A 19,730-nucleotide genomic window follows, 5' to 3' on the forward strand; every position below is an offset into this window, starting at 1 on the left:
AAAAGTCAAAGACCACATATCCTAAATTCTATCGGGGCAAAAAAAAAAAAAAAAAAAAAAGAAAAAAAATATTTTATTTGGGCAATGCTAGCAAACTGAGTATTGCTGGGGGCATTTTCATATTTCAGACCTTAACAGACAAACGCTTTAAAACTTCATTTGTAACCCAATTCGGAATTGATGAGTCCATTTTTCCAATGGGGAACAAATGCCCAACCATTCTTAAATATCGTTTAATCCATAGTATTTGATGATACGTACTGTAGGTATGTATCCCATCCCATTACATTTGTTCCGTTTCTGTTAAAGCCCGGCAGTCACGTGATTCTTCATTTGTTCCCCATTCGTAATTGGATTCAGTAGTCTGATGTCACGCCGCCCGGCAACGGCGGCCATTTTGGTTCTAAACAAAGAAAGTCATTACTTTTTATTCTTCATGCTGGCTAGAACTTTTCATATGCCTTGTGATCAGAATGTGTAAAAGTCAAAACATGATCAAATTTATGGGGTTTTTTTCCCCTCTGGATACGCTTTTATGCTCGTCGGAGAAATATTTCATACGGCGTCCGCCATTGATCCGATAGTTTAGAGCCACTGTTACTAAGTTACCATGCGTCATTAGGAAGGAAGTGACGTTACGACTGTTGAAGAGTATTGGACTCGTCAGAGTTCCAATAAAACATCACCAGTAAGTTCGTTTCATTTTTTAATTATAATCCAAATTATACATTTTTCACACCCATTTTGTCATAACATTCTGATTCGCAACTTTATAATGTTCTAATAAAAATCCCACGAGCTAAAGCTGTAAAATCTCTATGGTGACACAAAATGCGACAATGTTGATAAGAGGGATGGATATGGAACTTATTCCTTCATTAGTTTTTGTGGAACGTTTGCCACTAGATTGATATATTTTTGATGCCAATCCCCCAAATCAGGTTGAAAAATGGGTATCAATACACATAGTGTATATTTTTTTTTACCAAAAATCATTTAAAAAAAAAACCTATATTGACGATACAGAAGGACTAAAACCGCCCAATAAAGGTAATTAATTTTTTTTTATAGAAAAGACCCAAATCGCCCATTGTTAATATTGTTAATTTTGATTGATCCTTCTTGTGCGCGCCATATAACTATACCTTTTTTTTTTAAACTAAGAGTACTTTTCTGATACCTCACCTGCGACCCTTCACATTCAACTTCATTTCAGTCCCTTCTCTATGAATTCTCAGGCCACGCCGCAGATTTTAGTCTTGGGTGTCTATGATGTTTTGGGATAATCATGAAAGTGGCTGGTAAGGAGAGAGTTAGATAATATAATTAAATAATTTTGACTCACAGCTCGCGTTCATGATATGAACCTATTCACAATATTCCCCCATCCCGTGAAAAAATTATACATTTACTTTCATTATCTAGTCGAGTTTGTATTTAGATGCAGTCTCATAGCTTGTGAAACAACGCTATAATTAGTATAATTTACTCTCTTTCATTACCATAAATCCAATAACTGATCATAGTCCTTGTAGCTTGAGAACACATTAATCAACCTCGCCTATATATTGACTCGTGTGTGCGTGTTTGTGTGTGTGTGGGGGGGGGGGGGGGGGGGGAGGCGGGGCGTTTTGAGTGAAATGATTGGATGGTGGGTGTCAAAGAGGTGGATCTACATATCATTTTTAGTAAGTCGTGAGAATAATAATAATAATAATAATAATAATAATAATAATAATAATAATAATAATAATAATAATAATAATAATAATAATAATAATAATAATATGATTGCGTCAAAATCATTAACCATCAACACCAGGTGATCATTGGCCTAGATTTGGGTAGCTAGGTAAATTGAATTTTTGTTAATGTTTCGTGTTTGAATCCCGCTATATTTAGGCTTTATGTTTGCTCATGGGATGGACAGGAATGAAAAGTGAATGCGACAAGGAAATTAAAGCGAATAATGACAGAAAACGAAAACAGTAGGTGGCAAGTCAGCCCACGTCTTCTCTCCCTCACCGAAAGGAAAGCTGTATTTTCAATGGCTTCATGTGTTTTGATTTGTCTTTTTTTCATATGAAAATTCTTACTTGTGCTGGATGGCGTGTGTGTATGAATGTGTGTGTATATATGTGTGTGTTTGCGTGCGTGTGTGTGTGTGTGTGTATTGTGATGCAGAGTTCAGAGATTTATGTAGATAGGTGGGAAGGGGAGGGGAGCTATGATGATCATATCGGGATATATAAAAAGAATCTTTCCGGAGTGGATTTCTTCAGGAGAGAAGACGTGGTGCCTTTCGCCCTTTACCACACCACGGAGATATTGTTACTATTAATTGCTTCACGTTTAGGTCAAGCCGAGAACCCTTGGACCTAGTATAGTGAAAGGGGATTTATTTCAAAAAGGGTGAGTAAAATATGTATTCCATTTGTATTCAATAAAAAAAAAACAACAACAATTTCAAGCGTGGGTGTCACCCTCTACAGTAATTGAAGATCGTTTTATGATTTATCGTCTAGGGTCAGTACCATGACTTTTGAATTTGATAGTCCTATGGAACTGTGCAGCCAATAGAGATGGAGCCCATCCCGCTTTTGTTTTATACAGACAATAATATTCTTTGTCATTTGTTTTAGATTGCTTCAATCCTTCAGAGCCGTTTGGTTCATGGAGCCGGGGTTTATCCCGGTTTATTTATGTTGAAACGAACAGTAGCAATTGCTTGCTGACCATTGGACGCTAATCTTTCGCAAATTAATTTCTGCCAGACCTAAAAGATCCATCTATTTAACCACTGCAGGGTGGACAGCGCGCGTGCGGGGGAGGGGGGGGGGGGAGAGCTCAAAATATATCGACGGCATCCGGGATCGACCTCGGTCCCTTTGCTTGTGTGACTAGAGCTCTACCACATGAGCTATTGAGGACCCCATTCAACGAATTACAGATAACATAAATTCAACCCTCATTTATTACAGCATTGCTTATTTAATATATGACTACTTTTGGGGTATAAAATAATCACATTTTCAAATAAACATCACTGTTTATTAAAATGCTAAATGAATTAGCTAGGGTGACGGTTTATCACTAAATATTTCCCGCCATATCTCACTTGGATCCGGCAACTCAGTGATTTCCAGATGAGTGGTTTAGGTGGGGGAGGGGAAGGTGGAGGGGGAGCAGACTAATTCGTAATCTTATTTTATTCGGAATTGTTTTGTACGCGAATCAAGTTTTCTACCAATGAACAGATAGGAATAACTCCCTGATTGAAAAAAAAGGGAATATAATATACCATTTTCATTAAAATCTCGAATATTAAAAGTGAAATCTCTCTGTATATATACCCGTACCTCATTGCTATACTGTCCTGTGCTATCCCACTTACCTCGCATACTGCCTGTAAACGGACCGAAATTGACATCACTCAGCTCTTTGTTACTGTTTTTTAGACTGCCATTTTGGTAATTAGTTCTCACTAAATTATATCAATCAGACTATACATGTTTAAGGCTACAAACAGTTGTTTTTTGTTTTTTTTTTGGTCTTTTTTTTTGGATCTTGGTACGTTATATCCGCTGGCAGATGATGTGAGAATTTCACCTAAACGTATAGCATCGATATGCGAAATCTATGTAAAGCATTGAAATAAATCGTTATAAAAGCAACCCTTTAAAAAAATCCAACATGCTGTTGGGGGCTCAGAGATAAGAATAACAAGGAATTGAATACACAAACTATTTTCACGAATCACTTCACTGTCCCTCTCTCTCTCTCTCTCTCTCTCTCTCTCTCTCTCTCTCTCTCTCCCTATCTCTCATTTACTCTCTCTCTCTCTCTCTCTATCCCTATCTCTCATTTACTCAAACAAACAAATAATTATAAATAATGCCAAATAAATGATTGAATTTAGTATTACAAACACGGCGAGGCAGGGGGTAGGGGGCGATAGTGCAGTGTACACTGTCAAAAATGTTATAAACTGACCATTACTCACCCTTTGCAACAATTTCATATCTAAAATTCGTGCTCTCATCATTCTCAATCAAGAAACACGGGTAATCGCACAATAAAATAAAAGTAAGATAACTCCATGGATGCATTCTAAAAAAATACCAAAACAATAACACGGAAATGATTGAAAGCAAAGTAAAATACAATTAGAAAAAAAAAGAAATAAACAAACAAACCCAAAATAAAAAACAAACAGACAAAAAAATCCCAAAAAACCCCCAACAAAGCGAATAAAACAACCCCCCTCCCTCAAAAGAAAAAAAACCCAATTAAAAAAAAAAACAAACAACAAAAAGTAAAAACAGAAACAAAATTTTAAAAACAATATCAACCCAAAACAAACAAACAAAACAAAGCAAAACATAAACCAAATAAAAACATCAAACCCCAAGCCTCTCCCTTCTTGTTTAAAAACGATTTAAGACTTTTTCATAAGTTGGTTTAGATACATTTAAGAATCTCCATTTTGTTTTATTGAACTATTCTCGCGGAGGAGATTCGTTCTTTTCAAACATTTTCATGGAAGAGACCCCTCTTCCCCTTTTATTCCTTCAACTCTTTATATGTATTAAGATACTGACAATTTTAAGAACAAAATTCTCCAGACAATAAAAAATGTTAACATTGTGTTGATTTGCGGCTGATTTATTGCTCATATATTATGTATTTAGCACGTCAATAAACAGATATATAGTATGTGATTTTGTAAAAGGTTTACGAGTTAGGTGCAATGCCCCCAAAAAATCAATTTTTTGGTTAAGCCCGATGCGCACTCGGACAAACAAAGCCGGTTGTTTAGAAATAAGAAAATGAATGCAGTAGATGTTACTGTGCCCTTTGTTATTTTTTTAAAACCAGGAATAACAAGTAAGTATTTTGCTTGAACGCATACCATCGATACACCGCGTAGTCAGGGGCGTGGCTATATTGGTTGATTTGGTGCCTGGCACCGTTTCCATCTTTTAAAAATGGATTACAGCATTTAAAAAAATATAAAACAAAGAAATGGTATATACCGCCGCTTACTTATTTGAGTAAGTCTTTTCTATATTTTTTTTCTTTCTTTTGTATTTACAAATATTATAGCATGTTTAAGTCATTTTCTTCTGATTCTAGCACCACCTTATACGATAAGCATGCCACGCCACTGCGCGTAGTTCACTTCGTTAAGCGATCACTGCCATTGTTTACTGATAGGAGTATTCGAACTGCTCTACCTGTTGACTCCTTGCTCCAGACTTGATCAGCTTTATTTCGGGTGTTTATGGGAGACAAACGGAACTTCACCATTTTTAACGACTCCGAAACAACACCGAATAGTGTACACAAAGAAGCTCTATAAATTCCCATATTTGTTTTACTTTTTATTGTCTCTGGTTACTAATAGTTAATGTCTGTAGGCTAATCATATAATTATTTACATGCATGGGTCTGGAATTTATACAGATTAAGTGGGTATATTGCGGAGATAAAGTACATTTCAGTGATTAGTTTTACATCGAGATGCAACGGTTTGCTTGTATAAATATATTATAGTATATATAAAATTTAAACTTTGAACAGTTGAGGAACACAAAAACTGAATAATCGCGTGAAGCCTTTAGAACAGTGTGTTACTGTACTTACGTTCAAGAACAGATCTTCTTTATTCAAAAATCGCCTGAACGCAAACAAGTCTGAAAACCCAAAGCAAAGAAACATCGGATTTCAGGCTTTCATTCTTTGCCTTTCGACCCATGGCTAGATTGGACATAATCTGTGAAGCGCCGAACGTTTAGCAAAGCAAGTAAGATTTGTCAAGTTTATAGTTTGTGACTACTCTGCCGTAGTCAGAAATATTTTTAAAAAATTGTTACCTTTTAGATGCTCAAACGAAATTGGCCAAATACATTTAATTTTATATTTCAGGGCACAGGTAGGTCTTCCTTACTCTGAAAAATCACGTATTAAAAATTTTAGCGACAAAACTCTTCCGTTAAATATCGATCAATTAAAATCACTCTCATCGTGTAAAAAATAAAAATCTCAAACATGGGACTTCGCGAAAAGAGAGAGAGAAAGAGAGAAAGAGAGAGAGAGAGAGAGAGAGAGAGAGAGAGAGAGAGAGAGAGAGAGAGATTTAAAGTACGAGTTTTATAGCCAACATTTCAGAGTACGGCAAATAATATTATGTCTGTGGAGTTTATATTTAATTCCCAGACAGTATCAATTTTGTAGAATTCATTTTAATTCCAATTTTGCTTTTAAATGCTAAAAGAATATCAAGGGGTCGATCTGAAAAAACATAGCGTTGTCTACATTACGGCTAGTAAAAGGCAAAAATGCGAAATGGGTCACTCGCCTAACGTCCAACATATCTGAATAGGTAAAAATAAAATAAATGAACCAATGAATAAATAAATTAATAAATAAATAAATGAATAGACAGGGCGTATTTCTACAGTTATTTTACTTAATAGACAAGGTACTTCATTTATTGTTCTATCAATAGACCATTCTATCTAGATCAAATGTTGATGCCATTTTTAGTTTACTATGTATTATCGATGTTGGGAGGAGGAGGAGGGAGGGAGAGAGAGAGAGAGAGAGAGAGGAGAGAGAGAGAGAGAGAGAGAGAGAGAGAGAGGGGGAGGTGGGGGGGGGGGAGGGCAAGTGGAGAGTTGCTAAAACATTGCACAGTGATCCGGAAGGCCTAGGTTTGAGCCCTATTGAATTTTATTTCCTTGCGTAATATTTTCAGCCCCCAGTTTGTTTACTTTGGACAACACAGGTGATTCCTGTTAACATCAGAGGTTTGCTTGATGGATTATCTTATGTCCTTCATGGACTGCCTTGGCGACCATGACGATGCGGCGCAGATTGGTGTCATGTTTTCAAATTTAAAAAATGTAATACCACTATTACAATATCATCAGTTGTTGACAGGCACAACTTCACACCTGTTGGTAGATAAACTCCTGTATAGAAAACCTTTGACTTCTGGGCTGCTTCTGGGTCAAGAGAACGACCTGGGTTTATGTCAACAATAAAATGCCAAAATTTCAATGTCCTACTTATAATAACGAAAAGTTGAAAATGGAAACGCCCCGGATGTTAACAGGACATAAAAAAGACGTTTCGAACACAACACTTTTTTCAGCAAATCAATAAACAAAGAAAGGTTGAAAACCACCCAGGAATCAAGACGCTACTATTCTCACTACATTTTGTTTTATTTGTAATCAACATTCCTTTGTTTATTGTTATGCTGACGAAAGGTCTGTACCCGAAACGTCAATTGTACTGTTCCCATCCGAAGCCTTTTTAATTTTAACTTTTTCTTTAGTATTTTTTCGATCCCAGGCTTCAAGTAAATCACTCACTTAAATTTTGTTTATATCGTCGTCGTAGTCGTCGTCATCATCATCATCATCATCATCATCATCATCATCATCATCATCATCATCATCGTCGTCGTCGACGTCATAATTAATATTACAAAATTTCCCCGTATACTTGATTAGAAAATAATGGTACAATTATACGATTACGACATACAATACTATGATTACGACGCGCACTCAAACTTTAAATCGCGTATTCGCTTGTATTCCAGAAATGATTTTTGATCTGTTATAACATCAAAAATTGGAACGCGCGACGTGCCCATTTCTGTTACAAAAACCTCTGTCAACGAAAATATTCAAAGAATTGAAATATTATTATACCAGTGCAAAATATGTCTGATTAGAATTTTTTAATGTCCTGTAAAATCTACTTTAAACGTTGCTTGTATTAGGGTCACGTGGTCTAACATCTTTAAGTAATTATTATTATTATTATTATTATTATTATTATTATTATTATTATTATTATTATTATTATTATTATTATTATTATTATTATTATTATTATTATTATTATTATATTATTATTATTATTATTATTATTATCATTATTATTATTATTATTAATATTATTATTATTATCATCATCATCATCATCATCATCATTACAGTCCACTCCAGATATTCGCAACTCGGTTAATCGCAATGATCAGTTAATTGCAACATTTTCCAATTAACGGAATTAATTCTATATAAAAGTCACAGGTTAATTGCAACAAACTTCAGTTAATCGCAACTAATTTTCGACCTCAAAAAGTGGCAAATTCAAGAACTCAATCAAACAAAATATCATTATTAAATTTCATTATGGGTGAAATATATTGACATGTTGAAGAATAGAGAGTGGGCGGGGTTTAATGCTACAGTAGTGGGTCACTACTCTATTTGAGACAAAAGAGGGCAGGGCTTGGCAGTATGGGTTTGTGTGGTCATCTGTGACCATTCGATATGAGGCGAGGGGGGCTGGGCATAGTCTAGACCAACAGGTAGAAAATGACTTATGTAAGGAGAGACTGAGTGATTATATCCTTTATTTTGGGATTTACATAATTTGTGCATTGGGTTGGGTGAGAGCTTATTGTCTCTCATCTCGACTCTTACAACAGTTGAGAACAAATGAGTGAAAGTTAATCCAATCTGCATAAGATGTCGGCGTGCATCAACGCTGATTTTGCTTGTCAAAATCTATACAGGGCTGGCATATGGTTTTTGTTTCAAACAAATTGCCCAGTCGGTGGTGGACTATGTATAAGTTTGAGGTTATCATATATGTGTAAAATATTGCAATTGTGGACATAAAACTCAACTTAGGTTAATTGCAACTTCGATTTATCGCAACATTTTGGCTGATCCCAATGAGTTGCGATTACCCGGAGAGGATTATAATGTTATTATTATTATTATTATTATTATTATTATTATTATTATTATTATTATTATTATTATTATTATTATTATTATTTTTTTTTTTTTTTATTATAATCACCAAAGAGAGAGAGAGAGAGAGAGAGAGAGAGAGAGAGAGAGAGAGAGAGAGGAGAGAGAGAGAGAGAGAGAGAGAGGAGGAGAGAGGGAGAGAGAGAGAGAGGAGAGAGAGAGAGAGAGAGAGAGAGAGAGAGAGAGAGAGAGAGAGAGAGAGAGAGAGAGAGAGAGAGATCTGCTTTATTCGAAGAAAAACATCTATATTTTTGTCCCGAAAACTTTTACTTTATATAAGGTGCGAGAAAAAAAAACTGGAAAAAAGTATTACTCCGTTTCAATACAAAGCAGTATTCAGATGAAAAAAAAAAAATTAAATTACAAGCTACAAGAACAAGGCGTTAAATTAATACCCGCCAACTTTAATTAAATACCCTAAATTATAAGTTAATAGAACTATGCCGGTTATACCATATTAGTCGTATAAAAATCACGGCTTCGAACTAAAGATAGTCTCCTATGAGTCCTACGTGAATCCAATGGTCTACAGCATTTTGGTTAATAATATCCAGCATGGTCTATAAGAGTCGTACACCGTTTTACATATGAGCACAGTCAAAAGAGTCAATTCAAATTACATGGGATTGAATCACTATTCAAGACATTAGAAAATAAAAAGAATTACAGAGAAAGGACTATGTGTATAGCCATAAAAGAAAATGTAAGATCAACAGATTATATCAACATTTGAGAAAAACGTCCCAAATGAATACTAGATATTGCCAATATGCGTGCGTTAAAAAAAAATCATATAGTAAGCATTGTTCAACATATTTTGATGAAAAATTGTGTACAACAAACATGTTTGATTTTAGATTCGCATTATGTATAGTCTGGCGGCAACAGGCTTCTAAACCTTTCCAGTTTTTTTTACCTCGCAACCAATATATCCACAGGTATACACGATCCAACAAATATAAGATTCTCATATCTGAGAGTTCAAACAAGTTTCTTGTTGAATACCTTTTATTGAATTTGTTGTCACCTTAACCTATCGATATATTGAGTTAACATCATCTGGACACGATGAGGGAATCTGTTTTGTCACAATGTTTAGTACAAAATATACGATCTGATGTAAATAGAGATTCAAGACTTTCAATTATTGTTATCATAAAATGTGCTTTTGAATATAAGGTGAAAACCTATTGTTTACATGTATCTATCTAGTCAGCTGATCCTGCGTAGGACGTTGCTTCCCGAACTTTCTTGCGAAACAGATTACGGTTTTCCGCCAGTCTACTTGCTTGAGTTGCTGTCATTCCCAGCCATTCACATATATCTTGTTCCCAGCTTCTTGTTGGTCTACCTCTTCCTCTCTTGCCGTCTACCCTTGTCTGCAGAATGTGCTTTTCTAATGATTCGTGGCGAGTCGTGTGGCCAAAATAGTTTAGTTTCAATTTCTTTACAGTTTGAAGAAGAATTGGTGATTTTATTCCGATCCTTCTCAGGACTTCTTTGTTTGTTTGTTTTTCAGTCCATGATATTCTGAGTATTTTTCTGTAGCATGCCATTTCAAAAGCTGTGATCTTTGTGCTCTCTGCTTTGCTGATAGTCCATGCTTCGCATCCATATGTTGCAGTTGGGAAAACAACACTTTTGAGGATTTTGATTTTTGTTTGAATGCACTGCCCTTTCCAGATATTATTCATCTTTTCTAGCTTTGATCTTGCCATTGCTAGTCTCCTCCTGATCTCTGGGGCCGATTTCCCGTTGTACTCAATCCTGGCTCCAAGATATTCAAAATTCTTTACTCTTTCTATTTCTTCTCCATTGATTTTTATGATGGCATCTGTTTTGCATTTGTCAGTATTCATGATTTTGGTCTTCTTTATATTCAGCTTAAGGCCTTTGGTCTCGCTATGTTCCTTTACAGATGTTATTAGATTCTCTAGTCCCCCCGGTGTTGTGGACAATAGTGCAGTGTCGTCTGCGTACCTCAGATCTTTTATGGGTAGACCTTGCATTTTAGGTTCGTTGTAATTACTTCTCCTGACATCGTTTTCCACATCTCGCATTATACCTTCAGTGTAAATGCTGAACAAATGGGGTGATAGAATACATCCCTGTCTTACTCCTTTTGTAACTTTGAACCATTCTGTTGTTCCGCTTTCTAGTTGTACCGCTGATTGTTGGTTCTCATAGAGGGATCTTATCAGGTTTCTAATTCTAGGATCAAAGTTCATCTCCAGGAGAGTTTCCCATAGTTTCTCATGATTAACACAATCAAAAGCTTTCGAATAGTCTATAAAACAAGTGTGGAGGCCAGAATTTACTTCTCGATGCTTCTGAATAATTTGACGCAAATTGAATATGTGGTCTCTTGTCCCTCTGTTTTTTCTAAAACCTGCCTGGGTGTTACTGACTTCTTCTTCCAGTTTACGTTCAATCCTGTTCATGATAATTTTTAGAAGGATTTTGCTTGCATGACCGATGAGTGATATTGTTCGGTAGTTGGAGCATAGTTGTAAGTCTCCTTTCTTAGGCAATGGTATAAAAATTGCTCTCCTCCAATCTGAGGGCCAAATTTCTTTCTCCCAAATTTTCGTACAAAGTCTTAGATATACTTCAACTCCTTCATCTTCGCTTGCTTTTATCATCTCAGCTTGAATGTTGTCACAACCTGGACTTTTCCCATCTTTAAGTGATTTAATTGCCCATTCTATTTCAGATTTTAGAGGTGGTAAGCTAGATTCTTCGTTTTCATTTTGCATGTTGTTTTGCAAAGGTTGGATTTCGTTTATTTGGTCTTCTGTGTACATATCTTCACAATATCTTTTCCACCTATTTGCTATGTCTTCTGCTTCTGTGAGGGGTTTACCTTGCTCATCTTTTATCACCCCTATTCGTGATTGAAAACTTTTTGTGATGGTTTTTGTTTCATCATACATTTCCCTGGTCTTGTTTTCTCTCTGAAGGTCTTCTATTTTTCTGCATTTTCTCATGAGATATTCTTTCTTATCCGTTCTGCACAGCTTTTTCACTTCCTTAGCTATCTCTTTGTATACATTGCTATGAGTGCCATGAGTCGTCTTTGCGTCTTTCCTCTCTTTGATTTTGTTTAGTGTATTTTCACTCATCCATGGTTGTTTTTTGCCCCGTTTTTTTAGGAAGGTGTTTTTCAGCGGATTCCAAGTATATTTTCCTATTGTTTACATGCCTTTATGTAAATATTTGATTAGATACATCGGACAAATCAAATTTAAAAACGTTGGATCACTGAGCTTCAAACAATTAAATTATGTGCCGTAATACAAAAACTAACCAGCGGTCATTTACTTCAGCCAAAACAGCAAGAAAAAGAAATAATTAAATTATTTTTTGAACTTAAAACTTTCGAAAAATATAAGTATATTATTCTTGCCTTTTTTTCTTCAGGATTTAAATTTCTGAACTCGATTTGCCCTTACCAAAGAGGAAGGTGTGATTCAGAACTCAAAGAGAATCCGTCTACTAAATTTCTATTGACAAAATACATTTGAAAATAATTCCAAGGAATTCTTCTCTTCAAATTTTTATGAATTAAGAAACCCCTCAACTTGTCAAAGAGAATATCTGAGACATAGATATGTGAAATGTCAGGTATTTGTGACAAGTTTATTGTGGTCATGGTTTATCAATTTTTGAAGTAGAAGATTCCTGGCACAATGTGAACGGAGTTTTGTCATTGTACAGCTTTCACATTTTGAGACTCTCTCGATACTATTTTTTAAATATAGCTAATCTTATTTTATTTTCCTTTTAAATATCTAATTTATTTCAGACCCTCAACATGCGGCGTGCAGGCATCCTGGTGTGCTTGCTATTCATCCTTCACGGATGCAATGCCGGAATTAAAATCCACAACCCGAAATCCCTACAACAAACCAGCAATCTATTCAACTGGGTGAAGCAAACCACAAACAGAGACGGGCATGCTACATACGTGGTTAATAGGGAATACTACATGACTAACATGGGTAAGTCAAACTATGCTAAAAAGTTCAGAAAAAGTGTGGAGCAGACACTTGGATCAATAAAGATGAGAAATATAAGGTATGGTGGAGAAGTGCCAAAATGAAAACAGAGAATAAAAATATCGAGGTGTCAGAGCCAAACTAAGGATCCAATTGTCACGGCACCATCCGCCTGGCCGAAAGAAAGGGAGCGAGAGAGAGAGGGAGCGAGAGAGAGAGAGAGAGAGAAATAAAAAAAAGAGAGAAAGAGAGGAAGAGAGAGAGAGAAAAAGAGAGAGAGAGAGAAAGAGAGAGAGAGAGAGAGAGAGAGAGAGAGAGAGAGAGAGAGAGAGAGAGAGATCAGCAAGCCGCATCAGCCAATGAGCCATCCAGCCAGTTGGATTCCTAGTTTGGCTCTGATACCACGATACTTTTTATTTTCTGTTTCCATCTGGCTCTTTTCCATATCATATATTTTTCATCACTGTGCCAAAAGTTCGTTTGAGTAAACTTTGAATGCAAGAGTTATCAATATTAAGTAAATAAAATGGTGACAGAAATGTCAAGTTTTCATCAGTGTCTCTAGATCAAATAATGACAAGTATTCAAAAAGGTGGCACGTATTTTTCTTCTTTTTCTCAACTGTCCCTAAATGCACAGCTGTAAAAAGAAATTGTATGAATCTCTGAATCCATTTGCATTAATTCTTTTCAAATTCATGAATTTTAAAACAATAGGAAATGATTTCGCTTATTACAGCTATATTAAAATTCATAACTAGTAAGGATTGAAACTCATAGATGATATACAGTATCAAAATGATTAATTTTCCGCTTATCCATTTTGAAGGAATTTGTTAAAATAGAATTTCATATATACCTATATGAAATACATACAGTATCTGTATATGAAGGAACGATGGTAATGTTTAATTGTTAGACATCTACATTTTATAATTATCAATATACAATACTGATATAAATGAAAGTGAACATTACGGGCTTTCAACATTATTTTGATTTCAAAATTTTGAGAAATAGCTTGTGTTTATGCCAAAGGAGATTAAATTAAATGTCATCAGAATCAATTAATGATACAGTGTTCCCACAAATATGTACATGTGTTCAACAATAACAACAACAACAAACAAAAAAAAAAAGAAATACTGGACACATCAATCATCTCATTCTGATGACGAGGATAATGAAAAGGAGAAATAAAGATTTTGTGGCATCAGTCAATCCAGTGACATGTAATGTTCCTCCAGTTTGCGAAGACTGGATCATGCCTTTTCCCAGTCTTCCCTTGTTATATCATTTATTGCCTCGTCGGTGAGAGTAAGTTTGGTGTTCCTCCTCTCAATCTTTCCCTTCACTTGGGTCCAAATGAGCTCGATTGGATTGCGTTCACAATGATATGGGGTAAGTTGCGCAACCTCGTGTCAAACCACTCTGATGAGGTAGTGTGCTTTGAAAAATATTTCTGGTTTGTTTCTTTTCACTAAGGAGTATATTTAGGCCTTGGATAAATGGTCAGAATATGTAGTGCTCCCTTATTAAAGCCATGAAAACATGTCAGCTTTTTTTAGTTGCCGAAGTTGGCGCCTTGAAGTGATTATAGGCCACCGAATGGTAGCTTTGTCCAATACAATACAGCGGGATGCTTCGAAGGAGAGCAGAAAACGATTCTTTAGCCAGTATTCAAACACCTCTGCATTGACTCCAGAATGATAATCTCTACTTTCCATATGATGCAGAGGAGAAAATATGGCCTGGTATTCTACTAAATACCCAATATCTTCACCACCTGCAAGAACAACAATGATCCTCTGTCCAGAACCCATGGGCCCTTTTCTACCCGAATTATCAGACGTCCATTCCTTTGTCCATATACATCTTTGGATAACATCAAAATCACTGTTGTCTAGGATTCTTTTCTGACCACGTCGTTCCACACTGGTAATCGCTCTGTCGTATTTCGATAGCCATCTTCTGAGAATTGATTGTGAAATTACAATTCCTTAGCCGTTCTCTTTAATGGCTTATCTATAGATACAGTTAGACTTCTTTTCGCAGCCTTACGATAGTAGAACGATTGAGATTTTGTAACGTATCTTATTGCTTATAGGTTTTAAAGACCTTTAAATGCACGGTGAAATGTTAATGCATAGATACCATTTTTCAAAGCATTCGTTATTAATTTGACAATTTTGAGTATATAATCACTATTTCAAGTAAAAGTAAGAATGGCATTTCAGACTTTAGTAATTGCGTAATGATGTAGATAATATGCAATAAATCTTGTCAGTGCGTGGCTTGTTTACAGAATTAAAAATGTAAAATCTCTAATTTTATGACAGTGGTTTTAGAGTAGTTTTTTAATGTGTCTTAAAGATGAAAACTTTTTTGATATTTCATCAATACGGCCCAAAATCTATATTCAGTAATTGATTCAGATTTTTACACAAATATTTACAAAGTTTGATAGATGGACAGCTGAGAAAAACACGCGACATTAAAAAAATCGTATCGAATTGTATCGTATCGTTTAATTAAGCGCTAGACTAATAGGTTTTAAAAACATTTCTAAGTGCTCTGTGAAACTTTCTTGCATAGATACAATTTATCAATTTATCTCAATTAACATTCATTGTTAATATTTAAAAAATGAGTATTACATAACTAATACATGTAAGTAAAATAGCCTATATTCGTAGTATAATTATCTCTACTTATGTTCATTTGACATGTCCAATTTCATACATTCGAGAGTTTCGATTAATTAATATATAAAATGCAAATAATATCCAATGCCATGTTGAATTGTCATTGAAATCAAATATTATGTTGTTAAGTTCTTTATCAATGGCATTCTTAAAAGATTTTAATTGAATTAGAGTGTTTGTCTCAATTTTAGATTATCCCAAATTGTCCCAGTTCTTTGAATTATGATATCATCCTTAGAGACGAATTACATCTTTCAACAAATATCTTAAACTTTTCTCCCCCAGTGTTTGTAACATGCGAATAATCATTCTAATATCTATATTGCAAGAATCATCCACGAGCCTATATGTATCATCCCTTATTCTTCGATAGTTTAGTGAAGGCAAATTTAGATACTTTAATCTTTCAAAATAAAATTAGATGTCGAATGTAAGGCAAAAGTCTAGTAGCGCATCTTTGTACGTTCTCAATGTTAAGAACTATTGCTTAAATAGGGATACCAAATACTATTTCCATACTCTAGACAGTGACTTATATTGAGTTTAACGTTGAAATTTTATCCGAATTTTATTACACCTTTCGAGCAGCTATTCCTACTGCTTTTTTTGTTTGGTTTATTTTCCATTATTCAATTCAAAGAAATTGATTTAAACTATCTGCCTCCACTCTATAATTTTCCAAAATACACAAATTAAATCCAAGCTTTGTATTTCCTTGTTTAAATCTTTGCTTAATGACTTTTTATTAGAGACCAACCAAAAGATCAGCACTTATTTTATGTCTACAACTTCATTCATTGTTGAGATGTCGCAGATAAACTCCAAAATCCCAGGTTTGAAAGTTTTTGCAAAGGTGAGGTTCCTTTCTGGCTCAAAATTCTGGAATAAGAGAGGATGCTATATATAAAGGTAAAGCAAACTGTTCCATTTGATTTGATTTTTAAAAATGTGTTTTTCGTCAACAGTGACAATGTGTCCCTTGAATGTGATCTTCGTGCTTGATGGTTCTGACAGTGTCTCTCCAAATGGGTTTGAGTTAGCTAGATCTGCGCTGGTCAGGGAAATCCAACGGGTCTACAACGCCTTCGCTAATACAGACATTGGTGTTATTATGTTCAGGTAATTTACTTTTCACGTAACTATCTTAATATTGATGCTATGGGTTTAGGTAAAATCCTCACAACATCTACATGTCGGATAAAACGTGCCACCAACAAAACTATCTGTTACTTTGAACATTTATAATCTGGTTGATATAATGTAGTGAGAACTAATCATTAAAATGGCTGTCTTAAAACAATAATAAAGAGCTGAGTGACATTAATTTCATTACTTCTATATCATGATTAGGTTTAGGTTTACCAACAGTATCATTAACACTATTTTCTCTATCATCGCCACCATCACCATCACAACCACCATTACCGCATAGCCGGACTTTAACATCATCATCATCATCATCATCATCATCATCATCATCATCATCATCATCATCATCATCATCATCATCATCATCATCATCATCATCATTATCATCATCCGTCAACCCACCATCACCATCACTATCAACTTCACCACCATCACCACCACCACCACCACCACCAACAACAACAACAATAATAACCGATTACAGATATAAAATGCAATGTCATAAACAAAGGTATCAAACCAAAATTTAATTTTTTTTATTCACAGTGACACAACCCTAGAAAACAACATTTTAAAAATCCAAGGCCGAAACAAAGCTCAACTAAATACATTGATATCTGAAGTACAGAGTCTAAAACAGCCACGCAGAAAAACGGCTCTTCCTGTGGCAATAAAACGAGCAAGGTAAGTATTAATGAGTCAATCATTCCAAAACTATTCATCAATCCTTCTTCTTCTTCTTCTTCTTCTTCTTCTTCTTCTTCTTCTTCTTCTTCTTCTTCTTCTTCTTCTTCTTCTTCTTCTTCTTCTCTGCATATCTGCAAACTACCTGAGTGAGTATTGTCACAGACTTTGGTGTGCACCTTGGTGACACAAAAGCGATTTTGTCTCGGAACTGTTTAAGGGTTTTAGATCCAACTACATCCGCAGGCAGGCTGTTCCTAATTCTAATCATCGATGGAAAAAAACGACTGCTCATGGCATTGCACTCTTGAGCGTGGAATTTGGAATCTGTGATCGTGCCCCTGGTTTTCCCCCCCAGTTGTTGCAGGTTCAAGGTCGTGGGAACTTAAATCAACTTAAGTATTGAACGGTATAGCGTGGTTGCTTTAGTTTCTTTCGTATTTCTTCCAGAGTTGGCCATTGAAAGTTGGTAAGCATGGTTTCAACGCTGTGTCTTCTGTCAAAATCGCCGAAAACAAAACTGGCAGCTCTTTTTTGCACCACCGCAAGATTTTTCTTGTTTTATTAGTTAAAGAGCCCCACACAGTGCTGGCATATTCCATGACAGGTCTTATCAGGGTCGTGTAGCATCTGACCTTAATGTTTCTTATCTCATATCTCTTTAAAGAAGAACGGTGATACCATTTTCCTTTAATACCCAGGATTGTGGAATTAAATTTGTGATGTATGATAATCTGAGAAAAGTGCTCAATGTCGTGCGGACTGGTTTCGAGAATATTGCAAAGTGATTTTCTCAACTTAACGCTTTTCATTTTTATTAATAATTGAAAGACATTGTCACGGTTGTTTTCTTTGAAAATACAAGGATGATTTAATTTGATTATTTTCTGCATCAATAAAGTTTAATCATTACTAAATGTGGTTAGCATCACTTTGCCGATCTCCCTCCCCCTCCTGTTTAAAACTATTTTGATCTAAATAAAAATTACTTGTTGCATAGTTTTTAACCTCATTATTTTCCCTTTTTTCTTCGTTATTTGTGTCAGCTGTGCATGAATACATCTCAACAATAAAATTCATCAGGGCCCGTTTTCATGATCGCGGACAAAGTGATAGTCACTGACTTGAATCAAGGACTTGAAAAAATCGGATTTTATGGAGCTGACCAAGCAAGTCCCAGACTAAAATAACGGCACATTCGGACTAACTTTGGCCAAGTTTTAGTCATTTGCTAAGGCCCGCCTTCAAGCTTAGTCTGAGACTAAGTAACTATGATTCACCATAGCGTCGACAAGATAGCAACGTAGAAAGTATAGTGGAGACAAAAGTTAGTCTGCTGGCAGTGTAACTGACTGAAATAATGTGATTCATCAGAACACACTTTCTGTTTTGATTATTGTTTGTTATTTTGGTTCAATTTGTTTGAGTTTCAATGAAACTTTCATCGGGTTAAATTTAGAATTAACAGTCGACCATGGATATCATTGTAGTCTGATCAGTCGACAGTCAATATCACGTGATTTGATTCATCATGGCAAAAGTAAGTTCAAATATGAAACGGAACGAAATATTATCTATACCAGTTGTTTTGCTAATTTCCTCTTTCGAACTTTTTTGCGTTAAAAGTATGATGGTTGGTATCTTACCTGCCATCGTGTACTAGATAGCTTGGTGTTACCCACAGAAAATAGCCAAATTAGTCACTTCCCTTACAACGCCCACTTATAGGCAAAAGCCTAGCTAGTCAGGACTAGAAAATGTTCGTAAAATCTAACTTAAGACTGGCAAGTCATTTACTAGACTAGTAAATAACTAAATCTAGTCCGCTAAGTGATATAGGTGTCAACTTTGTCTACGGTCATTAGAGAAGTTAACCGACTACTCCACATCCAAGTTTGCTGGAATTTGTTCCTTTCTACTCCTTTGCCAAATTTAATATTTTTCTTGAAAATGGTGTATAATGCAATCTGATATTAACCAGCTAACATGCTATGCCCTACAAAGAAAACGTATTTATAAATTTGGTCAGAAATTCGTTCTTTCAATATCGATTGATTAAGATGATCCTCATCTTGGCAAAAACTCTGACACTTAAGACTTCGTTAAAATTGGACATCATGTTCGGAACAAAAACCGAAATTATTGCAGATCCCTCTGAGATGTTGACGAAGAAGGTCACGACTTTCCTCAAGAGAAGATTAATTGTTTTAAAGGCAAGAAGTGGACATACCCCTACTGAATTATGTGACATTTTCGTCTAGAGTAGGAGTTCGAGGGTTCTATAGAGCAGTAAAGTTAGGTGCCCCAAACGTAAACAAAGGTCGAGAAGCACGTGGCAAACCACATGTTCCT

At 35.4% G+C, this 19,730-nt stretch overlaps 1 protein-coding gene across 4 annotated transcripts in view; it reads left to right on the forward strand.

The window, feature by feature from the left end:
* The first annotated feature begins 2,280 nt into the window (after positions 1 to 2,280).
* Positions 2,281 to 19,730, forward strand: part of LOC144968701 (uncharacterized) — a 90,851-nt gene continuing 73,401 nt past the window's right edge. For all 4 annotated transcript variants that reach the window (XM_078907302.1, XM_078907303.1, XM_078907304.1 and 1 more), the window contains exons 1-4: positions 2,281 to 2,412; positions 12,649 to 12,844; positions 16,511 to 16,664; positions 17,241 to 17,378. In XM_078907302.1, coding sequence (XP_078763428.1) covers positions 12,658 to 12,844; positions 16,511 to 16,664; positions 17,241 to 17,378 — 479 coding nt within the window. In that variant the 5' untranslated portion in view covers positions 2,281 to 2,412; positions 12,649 to 12,657. The remainder of the gene's footprint in view (positions 2,413 to 12,648; positions 12,845 to 16,510; positions 16,665 to 17,240; positions 17,379 to 19,730) is intronic.

This window comes from Berghia stephanieae, chromosome 3 (assembly GCF_034508935.2).
Source record: "Berghia stephanieae isolate SIO BIC M18660-M18661 chromosome 3, UCSD_Bste_1.3, whole genome shotgun sequence".
Lineage (NCBI taxonomy): Eukaryota > Metazoa > Mollusca > Gastropoda > Nudibranchia > Aeolidiidae > Berghia > Berghia stephanieae.